Genomic DNA, 18,762 nt, shown 5'->3' with positions numbered 1-18,762 from the left:
TGTTGGTGAGAAAGGAAGTTGAGAGGAAAGTGTTACCGTATGCCTCACCTGTCGAATGTATTTTTTTTTTTTTTTTTTGAATGGAACTCCATCTAAGGCCCATACCTATATACGTCCGTATACCCAGGGCGTGTGTGGTGAAAAAAGTAGAGTAGTTCTCATAAGAATACATGTGATTCTTATGAGAACTACCGAAATACATTGAGCGTATACTTTTTGTAAGTTGAAAAAATTTAACTTTGACAGAAAGTTATTGTTTGTATGTGTATGCTTTGTATTTTAAAAACAAAAGCCCAACAAAACATGAAATACAATTCATTGCAAAGGAAAATTATTTGTTTTACGAATGAAAACATTTAAGTAAGTTTCGGTCGCGAATTTTGTGTTTCAAATGTAATTTTGGACTGAACGTTTTTGGGTAATACGGACGCTCAGAGAGCGTTGTTGTGGTAGGTTGGTGAATAATGTTTGTACGTCGAGCTGAGAATTAGGTATGGCTGTAAGAACTCATAATTTCATGAATTTTTTTCATTGAAATCGCTCTAGTGTGGACGGGGTCTTGGTTTTGAGTTTGTATTATTGTGGTTGAAATATTACAAGGCCACTTAATTATTGCACAATGTTACCATGTGGTGTGAATGCCAAGTAAATAAGAAGAAGAATCTCATTAAAACAGCTGTTTTGGAGCGGCGGTACGTGTTGGTTTTTTGTCGTCCAAACAAACAAAACCTACTCCAAATTCCATGTAATGTGTATTTAAGGTAAAAATATCGCCATCTCCGCATAAAAGGATAATTTGTTCAATATTCATTAACATAGGACGTAATCCATTTTGAAAGATGTTTTTAAAATGTGAAACTACATTGAACGTGTATCAAGTAAGTTGAAAAACGATTCAGATTAAAAACTCCTCACACTAAACATATTGTACATTTCTTCCAATTCAGCATAATGCTAACACTATTCTATGCCGTGTGAATGTGGTATCGCCTGGAGGTGACAAGTCATCATCAGACAAAACTAATGAAACAACAAAGAACACCTGTAGATGTTTAACAGCCGAACAGTGGCATGATTTCGACGAAGGACTACAATCATGGTTGAATACAAAAACTGATTGGTCAAATATTGATTTGGTCGAAGATCTGTATAAATTTACCGTAGAACCAAACATAGAAGTTCGGGTCAAACGTTCCAAGATATCTACAAAGTATTTTATTAAATGCATTGGAAAATTGTCTGCGTCGGATGATAATGATGATGACGTTGTAGCGGACAAAGATACATGCTTGCCTGTTTTAGATTGTTTACTCGAATATAAACACGATGATAAATACAACAAGGTAAGTGTGGAAGGGGTATAAGGTGGACCCTTTAGATTAGATGCAATGAATACACCACCCCACCAACTTAACAAGCAACAAAATTTTTAGTGATATGTCCGGTGCCAAGACCTAATTTCAATTGAGGTGTAGCATAACGACCACCATAAACCCCAAATAAAATCGGATCGAACTTTAAAACGAAACGTTTCTCCTCTCACCTTTTCTCCCAATATCTTATCATATTGGCTAATAGCCTGTTTATATTATAGCTTTTGTTGTTGTAGCAACATACAAACCTACGTAGAAGCATAGGTTTGATGCTGGGTTGGCAGCGGCTGACCAAAACATTAGGGGTTCGGGTCAATCCGGTACGATAGAATCCGCTCCCGTGGGATTGCAGGGCTAGCTTTTTGCCAGGCTATAGAATTGACATTTAAAACGTGGGTTTATTAAATCCAGTTATATATAAACGTATTGACACTTACATGTTATTTCTTTCAGGTTCCTCCCACACCAACAATACCCACCGAAGAATATGATCCCCTTGAATATGATCCATATGCACCTTCTAAAAATGAAGAGTCCATTAGTCCAGTGTCATATACACCATACACACCAACCAAGAAAACCCGCAAATTCAGTGCAGCCGATAAAATCAAAACGCCAGGTTTGGATTTTTTGGCTTTTGATAGTTCCGAGGATACTTACTCACCCAATATTGAAAGGCATTTAGCTGCAAGTAAGGTGGCGATTCCCGTCTATAAACCAGCTCCAATAACTGACAAGAGCCCTGCAGAAGATATTAAGGAAGTTATTTTGGAGTCGGATGATGATGGTGATTTTGTACCAACGAAGACCCATAGATCTATTCGAGTCAGGGAGAAGTATGTACCCCACACTCAAGAGAAACCTGTTAATGTACCTGCCTACAAACCAACACCCATTGGAAAAAGTAATGATTGTGTTAAGCAAGAAACACTTGATAAAAGTGATGACACAAATGAATCAAAAGCCCAATCTAAAAAGGATACTAAGAAGGAAAAAGGAAAATCGTCAAAAGATGAAAAGGTTAAGACACATAAAGGTGAGGATGAATCCAAAAAAAGTAAGGAAGATTTTGGAACATCCAAGAAAATATCACAAGAAAAGGAATCAGCTGAAGGGTTGTCATCCAGTGAAGATGAACTCAGTAAGGATAATAATATAAAATCAAAGTCTAAGGCAACTGAAGATACCAAGGCAACTAAATCAAATTCGACAAGCGAAGATGATTTTGAAGAAATTATCAAGAAACATAAGGCAATGAATGATAACAAAGACAATTCACAAAAGGATAAGAAGAATAGTGACAGCAAACAAGTGCCTCACTCTAGGACAATGAGAAAGAGATCAGAATCAAGGGATAGTTCAACAAAAGGAATCAAAACTGATTCAAAGCCAACAACTTTGTCATCGGTCGAAGAAGAGAATGAAGAAAGTGCTTCAAATCAAAAGGAAAAGAAAAAGGATAGTCGAACAGCTAAAAAACATATTGACAATGAGGAGAATGACACGTCCAAAGACAGAAAGGGCAAACAATCTTCGAAAGAAACGGAGACTATACCCAGCCGGGAAAAGTTAAACTCAGAAGATGAGTTTGAAAACAATTCAACCAAACGCAAGCAAAAAAAGAAAGATAAAAATACTTCATTGGAAGAAGAGCCAACTGGCGAAGTTGCCGATAAAAAGCTAAAGAAAAAGGACAAACGAAAAGAAAAATCATCGTCCAACGATAAGTTAAACAAATCAAACGAAGAAAAGGAAAACAGTGATGAAACTAAACGACATAAATCGAAGGATAAAACTTTACCTTCCAAATCACCACTAAGGCGTTCTGAACGTTCACCCTCAAAACCAAAACGTTTCATTGAAGAACATGAAGAAATGTTGTCGTCTCCCAAGAAGAAACAAAAGTCTTCACCCAAAAATAAAGAACTCTTTGGCACCGATGATGATGATGAAAACGAATTATGCTCCTCCAACGATAACAACAATAATGCCAGCTCAAAAATTTCATCAGCCTATGAAACTCCGAAACCGAATAAGAAAATCAAATCTATTTTATTGCAATCATCATCTTCATCGTCGTCTGCGAAAAAGAAACGTAAACGTGATGATTGTGAACAAGAGAAGGTCGGTATGAGTAAATGGCTCGGCAAGAAACCACAAAATAAAAACTCCGAAGATGACGAATCCCCCAAAACATCGCTGAAATCATCCAAAAAGATTAAATCAGCATCAAAGGAAGACAAAAGGAAACGGCCGAAATCGCCATCCCCTAAACCAATGGAAATTGTAATGCCTTCGGAACAGGAAATGGAAATGATACGAAATAAGGCAAAACAACAATCGGCCGATAATGAAAAACTTAAAGCCGTCTTGGAAAAAGTTAATGTGGCGCCAAAAAAAGTTGAACAGCTGTAAGTATTTGTATTAATTTATTATAAACAAAATATAAATTAAAGAAACGTTGTGATAAGAAGTTCATTCACTGGATTGAAATTGAATGTATTTGAGCGAATGGTTTGTTTTGACAGTAGGTTTATCCCCTCTATATTTCTAGTTCACTCAAGGATATGACACTCAAAGACTTAATGGAAACATTTTCTTCATACAAATCCGACATGGATGAAATCTATGAAAAATATCGCAAAAAAGACTATGTTAAAAGCCATGATGGGGTCAATCATTGTCTGGTTATTGGTCTTATAGATCATAAAATACAACTGAAAATGATGGAGAAATTATCGGAAAAATATAACAGTAATAATAGTACATCGGTAAGAGAAACAACAATAAGACATCTATAAATAACTTTTCAAATAACAAGAAAACATATTTCAATATTTTAGCAAGCCACCTTATATGCCAATGCCCTATTGCCGGAATGGATCTTGAGAGTATTTATGAATCGCTACAATTTAAATCGATCAGATGCCATACAACATATTGTCGATCAGGAAGCCTACAAATCATATACTGATGCCGAAAATGAATGTTCATTTTTAGATGATCTATGATATTGTTTAGGGAGTATTTTTGATCGTATGTTCAAGTGGCTTAAATCATACCAACAAAGTTGTCTTCTTCATTTTGTTACTTTTTATAATGTTTCATTATTTTAGTGTAAAAGCTGTGCTTTCTTTTTATATACATATTATACTTTTTTAACCTAGGTTATTTTGTGAAGTACCACACAACACATATGTAATTACAACTTTTTTTTTTGTTTTTTCTCCACAAATTTTGTATTTTTCTACAACTTCTTTGTGTATTATTAATTTCGAAAGAAAACGAAATGTATGAAACGTAAAATTTAAAGGCTGAAAAATTATCAATTTCAAAAAATAAATGTAAACCAAATTGTAATTATCAAAGAGATTTTATTTATTTTTATTTATTTAATTATACTTGGTAATTTCAAAGTCCGAAGACCACATATAAGAAATTACAATCTACAATAAACAACATATAGCATACAATTTTCTTATTATCAAAAAAAAAAAAAAAAATAGGGATATATGTAGATTAATATCCACGATAGGCCATGACTAATAACACATCTATATTCCACTAACTGACAACTTGCAATTAATGAAATTAGCAGTTAAATAGACAAGACCAAAACAACATCTGCCTTCCGACTAAAACTTTTGTGTTTTATGTAATGACGATTTTGATACCCTCTACCTTAATATGGAGGGTATATTAAGTTTGTCATTCCGTTTGTAACTCATTGAAATAAACATTTGCGACCCTATAAAGTATATATTCTTTATCAGCGTTAAATTCTAAGTCGATTTAGCACTGTCCGTCCGTCTGTTGTAATCACGCAATCTTCCGAATGTGTTGAGCTACACGGCTGAAATTTTGTACACATGTGTTTTTGGTCTGAACTTATAGCAAGTTTGAAGATGGGCTATATATGTCAGTCACGTTTGGCGACGGTGTGCTGTCTGATCCGAAGAGTGACAGGGCGTAGACGGCGTACTACGTTGCAATAGTTCTCTTCCTGCCGAGGATGAACCTCCACAATGTACAATGGATGATGTTGCGAATGACATCAGGAACCCTAAATCATCCAAAGCGTTGGACCCTGATGAAATCTCCATGGTAATGCTGAAACAACTGTATGAGCCGGTAGTCGAGTATCTAACTAACATGTCACTAGCAAACCACATCGTTCCCGAAATCTAAAAAAACAGGTAATTTATTAATTATCTTTGAATTGGTCATAATATTATAAACTGGGTTCAATTGCAAAAAAATAATAATGACCAGGGTGGTCCCGCTACTGAAGCCAGGCAAAGATTCCAGCAAAAGTGAATTGTACAGGCCTATTTCGCTTTTGTCACCTGTAGCAAAGACCCTTGAGGCCTTAGTCCCCCCAGCGTCAGAAATAGCTATTAAGTTGCCGATCATCAGCATGAATTCCGTAAGCAACGCAGCACACGGCAACAGCGCTGCATGCCACCTCAACACATTTGACGATGACTCAAACAGGATAAGACTAGAGTTGGGCAATCTCGTTCAATTGAACGATCCGAATCACTGTCCTCGTTCAAAAACGAATGAGTAACATCATAAAAACCAACGTGTCAAATTAAGTATACGCAGTTTTGTTAAAGAAATTACCGGTGTCCTTTGAACGAGACAGTGATCCGGAGTTTTCAATTGAACGAGATTGCCCAACTCTAGATAAGACGTGTGATAGAACAGTGATGGTTGCGTTTGACTTATAAAAAATCTTTGATACTGTCAGTCACTCCACGCAGTTTGAGAAAAAGGTTTGAACAAGAAGTCCAAACCCCGTAGAGTGAAACAGGGAGTTCCCCAAGGTGGGGTGATATCTCAGGAACGCCCCCTCCAGACGGCATCGAGATCGTAACGAATGTGGATGATTGTACGATCTTGGCGTCGGGTCTTTATCTCGGTACGGACCAAAAGATTTCTGATCTTTTTTGTGAAAGGCTGATCTTACCACATTTTTCCACGCGAGAAATGTACCAAATGGTAGCGGAATTCCGACCACCAACTACCCTAAGATTCTAGGGGTTACATTCGACAGCATGTTCACGTCTGCGACAAGCTGAGATGTAGGATTAAGGTCCTCAGTAGTGCGATTCCCTCCTCATGTCTTTAGTGGACCATCTATAGGAGGAGACAAAGATTCTTCCAGTACAGCTACACAATGGCATGCTTTCCTTGCAGAACGTGCTCGGGTGTTCCCGTGAGAGCCATCTTAATCACCATATGGTGAGTAGAATTCCTCCACCGAGGGATGTAGAGTACCAGAGTGTTTGTGGCTCAACTACGCTCGGCATGGTCTAAACTCCTATAGGGCAAGGATCGATGACACCGTGCAAAACATCTGCCCAGCATGCAACACATACCCGCACGACACACTACACCTTTTCCACTGCCCTGTCAAACCTACTCAACTAACTCGAAAAGCTTTGTGGCTAGGTTGAAGATCCAGGATTAAGTTCAAGGCAGACTGAGGGGTGCTTTTCATAGCTCAGGTTATCAGAATTGACGCAGCCCCTTGAATGTAGTGCCTTATATCCCTATCTCATGCTACCGGTCATGCCCTCCTTAGGATAAGAAGGACAGAACCAACGTTTCCAAACTGTTGGCTGGAAAGTTTTTATTTTTTGGTTAGTAGTACGATTTCCATCTTCTCCGTCATGGGCCCAGCTTGACAGTTGGCATCTTGCATAAGGTAAGACAAGGTTGATATAAATTTGTCACTTATTAGCACTGATACATCATAAGCATGAACCACCAGCCTAGATTTTAGCTGATCGAAAAAAAAACGAGAATTTCATTTATCACCAAAAGCTAGAGTAGAGGTGAGAAAACTACACCCAGAGATGTACCTCTGTTGATAGTTTTCCTCACGGAACTCTCCACTATGCGCGAATTGATCGGGTATGTTCTTAGACACACTTTACCTCTCACTTCACGCCTCAAGCATTCTAATCGCCCCGTTTACTCCTACTTTTTGCGAATTTCTTGGGACTAATGGGCCGATTCCGTACAGCGAGGCGAGTCGTGTCGCGTTGCCAGTTGCAATTTTTCCATTACGTATGGCAAAAGTCGCACGACGACGTCAAATTTTGTCGCCGTAATGTTCATTTTCCGGCGACAACAAATTAGCTGTCGCCGTTCATTTTTACTAACGAATAAAAATAAAATAAAAAAAAAATAAAAATAACTTGTTATCGACGATTATTTTCTATCGCTGTACGTAGTGCATTTTTTAAATTTTGTCGCAGAGACGATAGACGACGCGACATGACTCGCCTCGCTGTACGGAATCGGCCCATAAGATTCGCTATGGTATTTAAAAAGAAGAGTACGCCCTATTCCGAACCACCTCTTTTCTAAGACTCTTTGTACAGACTTGCGGTTGATGTAAGCGTGCTGAGATCTACTAATATTTTGGAATTTAATTGTGCCCTGTAGTGGAATTCTGTATCTCATTTTTTGAGTTACCGACAAAAATCGGTATCATTAATACGCACAATTATGAATGAAAAGTATCAATAAAAGTTGACTGCGCTATTGCTATCGGTAGAATTTAGCAACAGCTTTATTTTGGTTGTTAACTTACCAAAAAATTTAGTTAATTACCGAAATTATAAGCATTTTAATTTTACCGATATTTGTCGGTAACTCGAAAAATGAGTTACAGAATTCCACTACTGGACTTGGCTTCTATACAACAACTGCAATAAAATACAAAAGTATTTTGTTTTAAAAATATATATTTATCATAGAAAATATTTTTGTTTACTTTTTTTCGTTTTATTTAATAATATTGAATGTTTGCAGCCGCCGAGTTATTCTTTAAAACAAAAAATTAAAGAATTTACTCGACATTTCTTTGAAATAAATTATAAAAAATATACAAGATATGTGTGTAACTTAGGTTATAAATACGAAACAAAACAATGAATGTTGAGTTTAATAGATGAAGGAAAAAATGGCCGAGCTTGACTTTGGCCTTCTTTCCATGATAATGTGGTGATAATGTTTCTAATGTCTTCTGAGCTATAAATTCAGTCTAAAAACTAATAGTTAATGAAATGCTTTCACTCGCACACTGAGCAAAGTCAGCCAGCTAACTTTCTTTAAAGTTCGTCATGGTGGTTATCCTCATCATCTTCATTGTCATTGCCAGTGTTGGAGGCATTTTCATCACTAGCTTCTTCAGTTTCTTCAACATCATCCTCATCATCATCAAGATCAATTTGTTCATCGAGTGATACACCCAATGTTTGACGCATCATTCTCTCAATGGAATCGGCAAAATCGGCAGTTTCTTGCAACATAAAACCAGAACGTAAAGTGGCGGTGCGGAACATCATAACAGCCATATCCTTGGCGGTATCATCAGCCTCATCGGCTTCTACACGTCGCAAAAGTTCACGGATCAAAGGATGTCTGGGATTGATTTCCAGAGTTTTCTTTTGATTCAAATAGTAGGTACGTTGTGGGTCATCGGACTTTTGATGGGCATTAGACATGGCCAAACGTTCCATATTACCGGTCCAGCCGAACATACCAGCAACCAAAGCACATGGTGAATTGCTCAAACGTTCAGAAACCTCAGCCTTTAAGATTTGTCCCTTGAGGGCAACTTCATTCAACCATTTAACCAATGGGGCAAAAGTGTTCTTCAATTCTTCAAATTTAGTTTTGCTCTTTTCCGATTCGTTTAGTTTGAAACCTTCCTTGGCAACATTTTGGAATTTCTTGCCATCGAATTCGGGCAAAGCCGAGATGCAATATTCATCAACAGCTTCGACAAGGAACAAAACTTCATAACCCTTGGCCAAGAGACGTTCAACGAAGGGTGATTTTTCAACTTCAGCACGGTTGGCACCGGCAATGAAGTAGATGTTTTGTTGCTTGGGTTTCATTCGCTCAACATACTCGGCCAGCGAGGTAACACCTTGACCATGAGATGATTGGAAGCGTAAGAGTTTAGCAAGGCGGGAACGATTGCTGGGATCTTCCATGATGCCAAGTTTGATGCTGAAAGGAAAATTAAAGGGGAAAATGATTAGAATTTGCAGAGAAAGTAAGGTTGTAAAGGATTAAGAAATTACGAAAATCGGGCGAAACCTTTCTATAGATAGGGGCTATGTCAAAACGTGGACCTATGCCGACAATTCTGTGCAGGAATTTTGTATAGCTCCAACGGAGACAAAATACCGCATTTTAGCCATTTCGATTGGTGAAAGTGGCTAAAAATGTTAAAAATCGGGAGGAACTATCAAAACATGGACCTCACTGACAAATTTCTGGGGGATAGTTTGGAACCCCTCAAAGATGACAAAATGTCATATTTCAGACATTTCTGTAAATAATGTCGTTAAAACCCTCAAAATGTAAAATATCGAGAGGTACCGTTCTATGGGGGCTATATCAAAACATGGAACTATTCTGACAAATTTCTGTGGGAATGTTTTATAGCCCCAAAGAAGACCAAATACGAAATCTTCAAAACACCAAAAATTGGTAGGTAGCGTTCTATGCGTCCTAAATTAAAATGTGTGCCTATACTGACCAATTTCTGATTGATAGTTTAGAAACTCCAAATTTCAGCCATTTCGGTGAGATAATGAGACTAAAACTTCCAAAATACATAAAATTGGGTGGTACTGTTCTTTGCGGACTGACTATATCAAACCGTGGACATATACATAATCAATTATTTCGACTTAGCGGTAGGGTCTCCGAATATCCAGGCATCATTATATCGCTCATTTACTCAAAGAGTGGCATAACTCAAAAAATGCGTTTTCTGAGTTGGCAATTTCTATTTTTTCTACGACTTCCACATTATCTTGTGTCAAATTTTCATGCTGATATCTGTAAAAATCGACAAGTTACAGCTGATTTAGCCATTTTTAGCCATTTCGATTGGTGAAAGTGGCTAAAAATGTTAAAAATCGGGAGGAACTATCAAAAACATGGACCTCACTGACAAATTTCTGGGGGATAGTTTGGAACCCCTCAAAGATGACAAAATGTCATATTTCAGACATTTCTGTAAATAATGTCGTTAAAACCCTCAAAATGTAAAATATCGAGAGGTACCGTTCTATGGGGGCTATATCAAAACATGGACCTATTCTGACAAATTTCTGTGGGAATGTTTTATAGCCCCAAAGAAGACCAAATACGAAATCTTCAAAACACCAAAAATTGGTAGGTAGCGTTCTATGCGTCCTAAATTAAAATGTGTGCCTATACTGACCAATTTCTGATTGATAGTTTAGAAACTCCAAATTTCAGCCATTTCGGTGAGATAATGAGACTAAAACTTCCAAAATACATAAAATTGGGTGGTACTGTTCTTTGCGGACTGACTATATCAAACCGTGGACATATACATAATCAATTATTTCGACTTAGCGTTACTTTATAGGGTCTCCGACTATCCAGGCATCATTATATCGCTCATTTACTCAAAGAGTGGCATAACTCAAAAAATGCGTTTTCTGAGTTGGCAATTTCTATTTTTTCTACGACTTCAACATTATCTTGTGTCAAATTTTCATGCTGATATCTGTAAAAATCGACGAGTTACAGCTGATTTTTTACGAGTTTCGCATAATTCAACACAAAAATTTTTGGAGTTTATGAAGCAATAAATCACATCAAATCATGCTTGATCTTGCACAGAAATTTAACACTGATATCTGGCTAGGTGTTTGCAAAATATGGTCCATGTAGTTATTTTGTGTTTTGCGTAATAATCTTTTTAAGTTTCAAATTTCAATCGCCAACTTAAAACGAAACTCGATTTTTTGAAATGTGTCACTCTTCGAGTAAATGAGCGATATGTAAATGCAACCAAATGAGTTAAGACCAGTCAGGAATGTCTACTGCTTCCCAACCACTTAACTTTCCTAGCACTAACCCCTCAAATCCCATAAAAATCTCTATAAAAAATGATTACTTACTTGGTTGAATATTCCTTCCAGAATTTCTCATATTCCTCCTTGTTGATCTTCTTGATCATGTCCAAGACCTTGCGTACCAATTTCTTCTTAATGACCTTAATCAATTTATGCTGTTGCAAGGTTTCACGTGACACATTCAAGGGCAAATCATCGGAATCGACAATACCACGAATGAAGTTCAAATAGTTGGGCATCATATCGTTGAATTCATCGGTGATAAAGACACGGCGTACAAACAGCTTAATGTTATCCGATTTGGTGCCATAACGATTGAATGATTCCGATGGTTGGATTTTGGGAATATACAATAAACTCTTAAAGGTTACTTCACCTTCGGCAATGAAGTGAGTGTAGGTCAATGGTTCACTGGTATCCTTGGTCAAACTTTTGTAGAATTCATTGTATTCTTCATCGGTGACATCGCTAGGTTTGCGGGTCCAAATTGGTTTACTATCATTGATCAAAGTCCAGTCGTGAACTGTTTTCGAAACTTTCTTGGTCTTGGGTTTATCGCCATCATCTTCATTGGTGTCTTCTTCGATTTGAACATCATCTTCAGTAGTGGCATCTTCTTTCTTCTCTTCTTCCTCTTCCTTAACTGGCTTCTCATCTTCTACAGGAACTTCTTCTTCTACAGTCTTGCTGGTCCACAAACGAATGGGGAAGTTAATGAATTGGGAATATTTACGAATCAAATTTTGCAAAGTGTCTTGTTCCAAGAAATCTTGAGCTTCATCCTTCAAATACAAGGAGATAACTGAACCACGTTTCAAAGTATCACCACGAGGATCTTCAGTAATGCTAAAGCTATTGGCATCAGATTCCCAAATGTATTGTTTATCATTGTTATGTTTGGTGGTAACAACAACACGATCAGCAACCAAAAAGGCCGAATAGAAACCAACACCAAATTGACCAATCATATCGTTCATATCTTGACCATCAGCCTTTGAGGGATCTTGCATCTTAGACAAGAAATCCGCGGTACCAGATTTGGCAATTGTACCCAAATTATTGATCAAATCCTGATGAGTCATACCAATACCGGTATCCATAATGTGTAAGATCTTGTTTTCCTTATCGGCCTTAATGTGTATACTCAATTCAGGATTTGTTTCCAATTCTTCCTTGTTGGTAAGGGCCAAGAGACGTATCTTATCAATGGCATCTGAGGCATTCGAAATTAATTCACGCAAGAAAATTTCTTTGTTGCGATACAGGGAGTTGATAATGAGCTTCATCATGCGATTAACCTCGGTCTGGAAGTTAAACTTCTCAGCCTGAAATGAGAAGAAGACAAAGAAAGAAGGATAAGTGTGTGTGTTTATTTTAAAAGGTTTCTTGGAGACATGGTAAGTGATAATTGTTGGCTGCATAAAGTCGGTATTTATTACACCGGAACAATGACATTCTCTTGGGTACATTTTAAACATTTAAATAAAGTAACTGATATGTGCAAAAAGAAGAAAGCAGGCAATTTCATGTAACATGATATGACTATGTGGCGCCAAGCATATATAATATAACCACAAACATAGAAATGCAAAGAGAAATAGAAAATAAACACAAAGATGAAGAATGCTTTCCAAATCTTCTAAGATTTCATATGAAAAACGTAAAATTAAAGAGTCAGAGGAATTTCATCTTAAATGGAAAGGTAATTTGGAAATAGTGACATTTTTAATAGATTCAAACTGATTTTCTATTACAGCTGTTTCATCTGAACAATTGGTAATGTTCATATAACTGAGTGAACCACGAATTTGGTAACTAATACATATCCTAACAAGTGAGCTAGGGCTACGGACGGGCCGACTATGAGATACCCTACACCACTACCCTGTGCATAAACTTTACACTGGTAAACGTTTTTAAGGCAATACAAAAGTTACCTGTCACTTTTATACCAAATGATTTAGGGCTAACTGAACCAAAATAATAAAAAAGCTAAGGCCGCCCCCTGGCTACGTCGGTTCAAAGCTGGGATATTCGACATTACAATTCAAATCAGAAAATGGAAAATGGGATGTATTAACGACTATTACAATAACATACGTCAACCTTACCTTACAGCATTGCAAAAGTGATATTTTCTTCTTCAATCATTTTTTTTTTTTTTTTGAATACCCCTACTAGAAGCGAAGATATTCGCATAAGAACAAAAATTTAATTTTTTCTCCACATTAGTTTTTTTGCCATTCCGACCCCTGAATATTATCCGACCATCACCTAACTCAATAGGCTTCTTCCTCTCTGGGACCCCACATAATTACCAACATATCGTTACGGGCTGTATCGCAATTACAAACAATAATTTGGTGAATTACCGAATATTGCGAAATCTCTGGTTTTTGGACCACCTAAGCCAACCTATTTTGCATGAATGCAAATTTGAACTTTTCTTCTTCCATTGACAGCATTTCGGAGAATGAATAAAACATTGACAATACGTCCTAATACGACGGATTAAAGCAGCAGTCTCGGTCTTGATTTTAAGTTGGGTAAAACTATTCGCTTTTGTCTTGGAAGCTGACAGTTGTAGCCACTACTTCGACAACTCATTGGGGCGGCCCGGACTGGATAGAACACGTATTATACGTATTATGCTTACTCGCCGAAGACAAAGAATTATGGGCGTATACATACACTCTTTACCCAGTTTCACAACTTATTCTACAGCTAATCCTTATTATCTACAACTTTAATAATGAATCAATTGTCTTTTACCTTTCAGATACTATTATTCCCCGAGCCTCAGCATAAAGAACAATGGGACTAAAAGTATCGGAATAGAGTGATTCTCTAATCACTGCACATCCTCAAAACTAGTCAAACTTTAAGGAGTTTTTTTCAATTAAAGTTCTGATCATAGATCGCTTCACCACAGGTAATCAATCCTTGATAGCGTTTGTAATGTAGATACATATGTAATAAAATTTGCAGAAACAAAATTTAGTTCACCAAAACTTATCGCACAGTTTCATAAATGCTCGCTTTCTACCACCATAAACTTATAACTTCAAAAGATCATGAACTACGACAACACAATATCATGAACTCATAATGAGAGCATGACCTAATTTTCAACGCTAACAAAAATTTAAAAAAAGCTGGCTTGGCATTCACTTTTCTCTGGAGGCAAAAAAAAAAGTGAAAGATGCATGACAAATGGGGGCGTATAATAACACCAACAATGTTTAGCAAACACATACCTTTTCGCGTATTTCCTTCAATTGGGCAACATTAAGACCATCCAATTTAATGGCTTCCTCTTCACGTTGAACGGCATCGGTATCTGGAAATAATAAAAAATCAAAGTTAGTTATAAGAAATAAAGCAATCGAATTTAACATTTTTTTCAACTTTATCTCAAAGATCAAAAACCATCGATTACAAAGCACTGGTGATTAGACTGACGTGGTAATTGTTGGTATTACCCGGTCATTCAACACCAGCCAAAGAAAGTCAATGCCATTAAGTGTTAAAAAAACACTTTGATAATAAAGTTGTTGTTGGCATTCATTGACAAGTAGCAGACATCAAAGCAGAGGAGGGAAGGGGGGAAAGTACTACGTACCGGTTCTAGAACCTTCTTTGAATGATCCCAAGTTCAAGTCTACAGTTTCGGTGGCAATTTCTTCTTTACCATCGTCGGCTTTTGTTTGGGAAAAACCTAGAATTGACAAAAAACATACAATTAAAAAAACCAGTTCAAAATTGACAAAGAAAAAACACAAATGCAATATTGCCATTAACGAAAAGGGAGACCGGCATAAAATTATTCACTTTTCTTTTAATGCACTTACCCACAATCAATAACAACCCAACTAAAAGTAAGTACTTCATTATTGTTTAACACTATTCCAACTATTTGCAACAAATTGTTCACTTTTATTTAATTAATTTATCACGAAAAATAGTCTATCTATTTTGGCCACGTCTGCTTGGAAAATGCAGGTTGGTATTTCCACCCTTTTTTCTAAAGCAAAAGAAATTTTTGCACAAATTCCGCTTTTACTGTTTACTCTCCAATGTTCAAACCACTAATGATGGAGAGTTGACATTCAACTTTACTCGACAGCTCTCTTTGTTGACGGCTTAGTACTCAGAGTTGCTTTAAATGGTAGTAACTAAATAATCAACAACAAAGGATTACTTATGAGATTTTCTTAGAAATATTATATGAAATTGTATATAATGCTAATAATAGAACAAATATTTAACAAAGTATTTTTATTATTTAATAATATTTGTTCTTTATTTCCAAAATTGTTGCAATAAATTTCTTTGTTTTGGTATACCGTGTAATGCAACGATGTGTTTTGTTTGGATTCACACACGCAAACGATTCTGATTGGTCCAACTCAGTCATTACTCTCAATCTCTCTTCAATGCCATTTTATATGAGATATTAGGGTGTTCTAGAAACGAATTCATTGTAAATTATGTTGATATGCACAGTGATTAAAATTCATACTTTTTATTTTTGCCTTATTAAGGCGAAGGCCATTTATAGTGATATTTTTAAATAATTCTCTTTCGAGTTGAGCTGTAAGGCCTTTAGAGATACATTGAAAAATTAGGCGTCTACCGAAGTCCCACGCATCCAACCATTACACTACGTTTCACGGGTGGTAAAGCCGATCTTCAGGTGTATTAGGATGTTGTTGTTGTGGCAGACGAAGGCAAAGCTTGGAAACTAGTATATATATCGCACTTCATTAGATAAATGTATATGCGAAATTATGTCAGTTAATTGAAACTCCAAACTTTTCCTATAGTCTTGCTTGGTAATCCCATTTTTCAATGTTCACAAATACTACGGTAAGTTTTATTCCTACATCATTAGTAATTCCTCTTCTATATCAGAAGATTTTATTTTTGATTTGATCATCAATTATTGTCTACTAAAGTTTTGACAAGTTGATGGTGGCTTAGAACGCTAAGACGCCGGCAACCTTGACACTTAGTTGTCGGAGACCCAGGTTCGAATCCCAGCCTGGCTCATGCTGAAATTATTTTTTTATTTTTGCCTTATTAAGGCGAATTACTAATGATGTAGGAATAAAACTTACCATAGTATTTGTGAACATTGAAAAATGGGATTACCAAGCAGGACTATAGGAAAAGTTTGGAGTTTCAATTAACTGACATAATTTCGCATATACATTTATCTAATGAAGTGCGATATATATACTAGTTTCCAAGCTTTGCCTTCGTCTGCCACAACAACAACATCCTAATACACCTGAAGATCGGCTTTACCACCCGTGAAACGTAGTGTAATGGTTGGATGCGTGGGACTTCGGTAGACTCCTAATTTTTCAATGTATCTCAACTCGAAAGAGAATTAATTAAATACTTTTTTATGTTTGCAAACATCAAAATAATAATCCGCAACAGATAATCGATATGGGGAATTTAAAAGAAGATAGTCTTCGAAGAAAAAATTTTAAACAGACAACTCTGCAATAAGTTTGCATTCAAAAATGTAGTTCAATCAATGTATCTTTTACATACAGTATTCGTACACGTCTCAAGCCCTAAACACATCCAACTTTTGTTTCAAAGTTTCGTGTCTTCCGTCGTCGTCGATTTACGTTGGGCTTTGATAACACACATAACACGTTTGGTAACACCCATGGTAGAATAAAGTAAAGGTAGGCCACAGCTAACAGCTGATTACAATTTTTTTCTTTTTATGGCCTAATCTGTCAAGAGCAGGGTTGACATCATGGTACAATAATTCTTAGGTAGGCCACAGCTAACAGCTGATTACAATTTTTTTTGTTATGGCTTAATCTGTCAAAACCATGATGAAATTATAAGGTGGCGTAAAACGACCAGCTGATTGGTTTCAATCTGTCAATTTTTTGTTATTGTGAATAATTTGTATGAAAACGTAAACAAACATTTTGACATATTGAAGAATTCTTGGCCAAAATAGAGTTGTTGTTGTGCTACTTACGTGACCTTATAAATAGATCTTGGTCAAAACCGTGTTGACATGCAGAGTTGATATTTATTATTGATCAAAAAATTAAACTCTGTTTTGTTTTCATTTCAACATTTCGTTCTTCTTCTTCTTCTTTGTCTACTCATCCGTTATCATTCATCAAAACAATTTTGACGTTTTACGCCATAGCGACAGGGTTGTATATTTTGGCGATTCTCATACCTGACCTACCTATGAATTATTGTACCATGGTTGACATTTTGTACTGTTTTTGACATTATGCAATCATAAAGGTAGATGTATCGCTGAATTGTTAAAACAAAAAACTTCTGCTGTAACACTATATCTTAAAATGAAAACAATGACAAATAATAGCTGTGTTCCTTTACTTACCTGAGGTTACCATTTTAACCATTTGTTACCATTTTTAACCTGCAAAGCGTTCCTTAACCCCGAAAAGTGGCAAAACTGGAAGCAATTTTTAAGAGAGTGAGGGGGGAGAGAGAGCGAAAATGGCTTTCTCTTCTACCACAGGCTACCAGCAAAATTTCTGCAGGTACAAAATGGCAGAACTGATTTTTCGACTTTTGTTTGACGATTATTTCACAAAATGGACGAAAAAGTCGAACACTGACAACACTAAATTAAAAACATTGAAATAAAAGACGAAAATTGATTTTTTATGTTTTTTTCTGACATTGCTGCCGGATCTACCATTTATCCGTTCCTTTACTTTTCTGGTAAAAATGTTCATGAGAGAGCAATTTTGAACAATTTTGACACTTTTCTCTTTTACCACTCTTACCATTAAAAAAGTAAAGGAACAAAGCTAATGTGTATTCGTGTGGCAAAATAAAATAGTTGATTTGTTTAGCAAAACATACGAATGAACAATTTATTAAATATTGATATTAATTTAAATTTGTTCCAAAAGTACGGGAATGTAAAAATTACAATTTTTGTAAAAATTCTGCTGACATTTATCTGCAAACTTGTCAAGTAGAAAATAAGTGAATGACATTTTTTCATTGTCATAAGTTTGGGAAGAACTTTTGCTATTTTTGGAACACTTTTCCAACAAGAATATTCTGGAGCCTAGCTAAAGAAATGTTTTAACATATAAAAAGTGAAGCTCTAATTTCCATATGTTTTTGTAATACGGGATAGCTATGCAGGTACATCTACCTTTATTATTGTACCATGCCATTTGAAGTTTTAAGCCTTGGCTGCAGGTTGGCATTTCTCAGTGATTTTCATACCTGGCCTACCTCTACTTTTTTGTACCATGGTAACACCCATGCGTGGTAGAACAAAAAAAAAAAGGTTACAGCAATACCCAGCTGACTGAACTGGGCTGTAATGTTAGTGTCAAATTCCATACGACATTTTATATATTTATTTCTATGTTCGATGTATATTAGGGATATACAGTCAGGGACAAAAGTTTACATACACCCCCTAA

At 36.3% G+C, this 18,762-nt stretch overlaps 2 protein-coding genes across 2 annotated transcripts; one reads left to right on the top strand and one right to left on the bottom strand.

The window, feature by feature from the left end:
- Positions 1-664: 664 nt before the first annotated feature.
- On the top strand, positions 665-4,741 carry LOC141388854 (uncharacterized). The gene is made up of 6 exons (XM_073959328.1): positions 665-761; positions 820-878; positions 948-1,343; positions 1,827-3,784; positions 3,928-4,144; positions 4,217-4,741. The coding sequence occupies exons 2-6, from the start codon at positions 840-842 to the stop codon at positions 4,382-4,384; spliced, it is 2,778 nt and encodes a 925-aa protein (XP_073815429.1). The 5' UTR covers positions 665-761; positions 820-839; the 3' UTR covers positions 4,385-4,741.
- Positions 4,742-8,116: 3,375 nt separating this feature from the next.
- Positions 8,117-16,893, bottom strand: Gp93 (heat shock protein 90 Gp93). The gene is made up of 8 exons (XM_073959329.1): positions 16,707-16,893; positions 15,822-15,902; positions 15,646-15,765; positions 15,151-15,474; positions 14,922-15,017; positions 14,557-14,639; positions 11,345-12,624; positions 8,117-9,407 (listed from the first exon to the last, which is right to left on the bottom strand). Exons 4-8 carry the CDS (start codon positions 15,188-15,190, stop codon positions 8,501-8,503), a joined length of 2,406 nt encoding a protein of 801 aa, XP_073815430.1. The 5' UTR covers positions 15,191-15,474; positions 15,646-15,765; positions 15,822-15,902; positions 16,707-16,893; the 3' UTR covers positions 8,117-8,500.
- Between the last annotated feature and the right edge of the window lie 1,869 nt (positions 16,894-18,762).

The sequence above is a fragment of the Musca autumnalis genome, unplaced genomic scaffold (assembly GCF_047663935.1).
Source record: "Musca autumnalis isolate F117 unplaced genomic scaffold, ASM4766393v1 scaffold_1, whole genome shotgun sequence".
NCBI classification, from domain to species: Eukaryota; Metazoa; Arthropoda; class Insecta; order Diptera; family Muscidae; genus Musca; species Musca autumnalis.
Note: the sequence above shows the minus strand (reverse complement) of the source record. Positions and strands in the feature narration are given on the sequence as shown.